The sequence below is a fragment of the Juglans microcarpa x Juglans regia genome, chromosome 6D, assembly GCF_004785595.1.
Source record: "Juglans microcarpa x Juglans regia isolate MS1-56 chromosome 6D, Jm3101_v1.0, whole genome shotgun sequence".
In the NCBI taxonomy this organism is placed as follows: domain Eukaryota; kingdom Viridiplantae; phylum Streptophyta; class Magnoliopsida; order Fagales; family Juglandaceae; genus Juglans; species Juglans microcarpa x Juglans regia.
Window position 1 is genome coordinate 35,440,192 of NC_054604.1, and position 4,014 is coordinate 35,444,205.

The following is a 4,014-nucleotide window of genomic DNA, read 5'->3' on the forward strand; positions in this document are numbered from 1 at the left end:
CAAACAGCCAAAATAAATGCTAACAGAATCCTGATTTTGAGAGAGGCTAGCAAGGTCGCGTTTCAATTGAAAAATACGAGGACCATTTTGCTGAAGTTCAAGCCAAAGAATTCTGGAATCATCGACTAGAGCAAGGCTGAATTTAACAGATGCACTTACCGAATTTTAAAGCTAAGAGACTACAAGATCGTTGCATCGTTCCCAGGCTTCAAGGAGGGGATTTGCAGCATCGGTTGGTTTTGGAAGAGTGCCATTGATAAAACCAAGCTTGTTCTTAGCGCGAAGGGCACGGCTGACGGCACGAGACCAACTAACGTAGTTATCGGCGTTTAAAAGGTCCGAGACCAAAGCAGCGACAAGCAGCGGCTGGATTATCACCATTGTCTATGCGAAAGGGATTGAAAGGATCTGAAAAGTTGAGATACCTTTCATTCGAAGGTTTGGGTGGAGGGGAGGGGTTAGAAACTTCTTTATCAGAGTTGCTTGACATGTCGTGGATTTGGGATCGAAGGGAGCTCTGGTACCATGTAACAAAATGAAATATAGAGCAGTGAAACCCAGAAATTGAAGAGGAAAAAGAAGAAATGTCTTTCTGTTATGTGTTTCGTTCTGTACATCGACCGTATATATGTACATAAAAGAATATTCTAACAATCTATAAAATGAAAATACAATGTTACCCTTATGTACAACTCAGCATAAACAAATAAAAATAACAAACTAGCTCCCAGCATTAGTTAGCGCCTTCCCTTGTTCAATAACAGAGATGATGTTGAAGATTGCATGGTATGCTCCAATAATATATCTTACTCTTGGTAGATAATGGCTGTATATATATATATATATATATATATATATATATATATAAGAAATATCTTTCTCTATTAATCAAACAATAAACATATCATTGACGTATAAGTCTGCCAAATCAATATGCTTTTTAACTCTCTTTTATTTTATTTTATTTTTATACATTGCGGTCAATCAGTGATTTGCAGAATTTTTTCTATATTTATACCATTCATAGTGAGCTCAGTTTCTTGGAAGATCGATACGCCCCATCTGCCAGAGACAGACGTACAGACTGATCTATCATGTTTGCATCACCGCCCACTTCCCTTTGCATGATTGCAAGTCCTTTAAATCAGGAGGATCTGAGAAGCCATGCGCAGATCAAAAGCTACGCCTATTCAGAGATATTTGGTGGTCATTACCCTCCACCAGAGCCAAACGCCGAGCTCAATCGCTCAACACCATGCAGGTCAATTAGCAGCGACCCCACCATGATAAAGAAACTTTACCACAATGCTAACGAGCGAGATCGTCGCAAGAAGATGAACAATTTGTATCTTACTCTGCGTTCTTTACTTGATCCTTCGGCTGATCAAACGGTACACAAAATCTTTCTTTATTTTTGCTTTGGTTTTCTTTAGATCAGTTTCATGGGAACAAATTAAAGGAAGAAAGCTCAAGCAGCCACTAGAAGAGTTTCCAATGCTGGCCTACTTTCATTGTCATGGGAAGTATTTAAGTAGTGGAAAACATATATAGTTATTATTCCTAGGAAATTAGGGATGCAACTTTTTTTCCCTTGATATCTTGCCAATACGGCCCATGTCGAGATTCTCTTTTGCGAAGCGGCTGGTCATGCTACCTGCTTAATTATTTTAACAATAGTAATGTAACATACAAGTTTCAAATAGATTAATTCAGGACAACTTCTTTATATAAAAAAAATGGATCCCACGTCTAATAAATAACAGTTTTTTTTTTTTTTATAATTTTTCAAAATGGAGTATATTTTTTTTTATAAAAGCGTGTGTAGGATTTGTTTATTTGAGATTTAAACAAATTATTTCTCCACCAGCTAAATTTTTGAGAAAATCAAATCGGTATAGACACGATAGTAGATTCGATTCGGATTCTTTCTAAGCATCTTTTGTGTTGTAGCCTTCGATCGACGACTCTGGTCTGGTACTGCTCTGCTGGGTAAACTGCAGTACTAATTGGTGTTCAGCACAAGAACTTATCAAGCAATATTATATCCCGTTTATTTGTGGTTTTCATGTAATCATGATTATTGCTGATGTTGTTGCAGAAAAAATTAAGTATTCCGGCCACAGTTTCACGCGTGGTAAAATTAATACCAGAACTACGACACCAAGTAGAGGGACTGATTCAAAAGAAGGAAGAGCTTTTATCAAGCATTTCTAGGCTGGGAGAACAAATTCATCTGCAAGAATGTCAAAGGCATATGTCATCTCGCAGCTCTTTATCTGCTGTTTCGACAAGTTGGCTTAACGATAGCGAAGTTACGATACAGATATCCACATATAAAGTTCAGAAGAGTCCATTAGCTGAGATCTTGCTTAGTTTAGAGGAAGATGGGTTTCTACTGCTAAATGCTTCTTCTTTTGAGTCCTTCGGATCAGGAAGGGTCTTTTATAATTTGCACCTCCAGGTATATATGTTTTCATGTATCGTTTATTCACTGGTTCTTCTGTCGACCAAAATTAAATGGATAATTATATGCGAATAAAAAGTTTGTAAGTTGTGCGCAATTTCCACCTCTAGATCATGTGAAATTAATACAACTTCATTTTTACTTTGAGAAAATAGAACTATGTTTTAACTTACCTTTTCAGTCTATTCACTTGTTTCTTAAACAATGATATAGGACTCATTTGGATACAGAAACACTCTCAACCCATCTCATCTCATCTCATCATTATAATTTTCTCAAATTTTCATATAAAATATAATAAATAATTCAATTTTTTTAAATTCTAAAATAATAATAATATTAAAAAATAATATTTTATTCAACTCATCTAAAACCATCTCATCTCATCTTATCTTATTATCCAAACGAGATACTTGTTTATATGTGTTTTCATATATTTGGAATATTCTACAGGTGGAAAGGACTAGTAGATTGGAGCGTGAAGTTTTGAATAAGAAGCTCAAGTCATTATATGAAAAGGGAAAAGAGTTCAATCACGAATATATTGGCTCTATACATTTCAACGATTTACCTATTAATTAAGTCTTGATGGGATCATGTTTATTGATCCTTCGCTTATTTAAATGATTAGGCGGAACCAGTTCGAATTTGATCAAGTCTTGTTTTTTAATTTTATTCGAATATGAGTTGAGGTTGAGCTTATTATACACGTTATGTTCTCGAACAGTTCATTTAATATTTGAGCATTGCTTGAACAGCTATTTAATAATGACAAAATATATTCATTTGTCATTTAAGTTTATCTACAAATGTTGAAAAATAAAGTTTGGGTTATAGTAAATATCACCACATAGTTTGTATATTTATATATATATATATATGTGTGTGTGTGTATTAATAATTATATTTATAAGAACTCTCAAGTAACATCGTCTTATATTTTTTAAGAAAAATCTAATTGCAAGCGATTCTGTGTACTAATATGTGTACCCATTCAATATGATTGGTTAAAAAGTAGATTTTATTAAAAACAGTACTAATTTGAATTTAAAATATGAAGACAACAATATTAGTACGCAGATTAGTACACCAACTTGCTTGTATATAACAAAATTCTATTTTTTAATATTTACGATATTTTTATTGTAGAGTAAAAAATGATACTAAAAAATAATAGATACAAAATTATTCAGATTTATAGAAGCGTCTAGGATTGGATTCGAGTCAATTTTGATACATACTATAATTTAATAAGTAATCATAATTTTATTCCAAACAAATAACTTTGTATTTTAGTTTGAGACAGTATTTGACCATGGAGACTCCGAATCCCTAACTTAATAGAAAGAAAAACTACATAGAAGGAGGCCAAAGCCCATAGGTAACCCGGGCTTATCTAGCCCACATAATAACTGGGTTGTACATATGTCGTTCCTTAATACCAGAAGGCAGGGCCATAGATTCAGCACCACAGCTAGCAAAAAGAATAGGCCCACATCAAAATCTACGGGCCTATATTTTCTTCTTGGACCGGTTTTTCTGTTTCCATC

At 34.0% G+C, this 4,014-nt stretch overlaps 1 protein-coding gene across 1 annotated transcript; it reads left to right on the top strand.

The window, feature by feature from the left end:
* Positions 1 to 1,010: 1,010 nt before the first annotated feature.
* On the top strand, positions 1,011 to 3,271 carry LOC121234095 (transcription factor ORG2-like). The gene is made up of 3 exons (XM_041129909.1): positions 1,011 to 1,391; positions 2,099 to 2,461; positions 2,918 to 3,271. Exons 1-3 carry the CDS (start codon positions 1,095 to 1,097, stop codon positions 3,044 to 3,046), a joined length of 789 nt encoding a protein of 262 aa, XP_040985843.1. The 5' UTR covers positions 1,011 to 1,094; the 3' UTR covers positions 3,047 to 3,271.
* Positions 3,272 to 4,014: the final 743 nt, after the last annotated feature.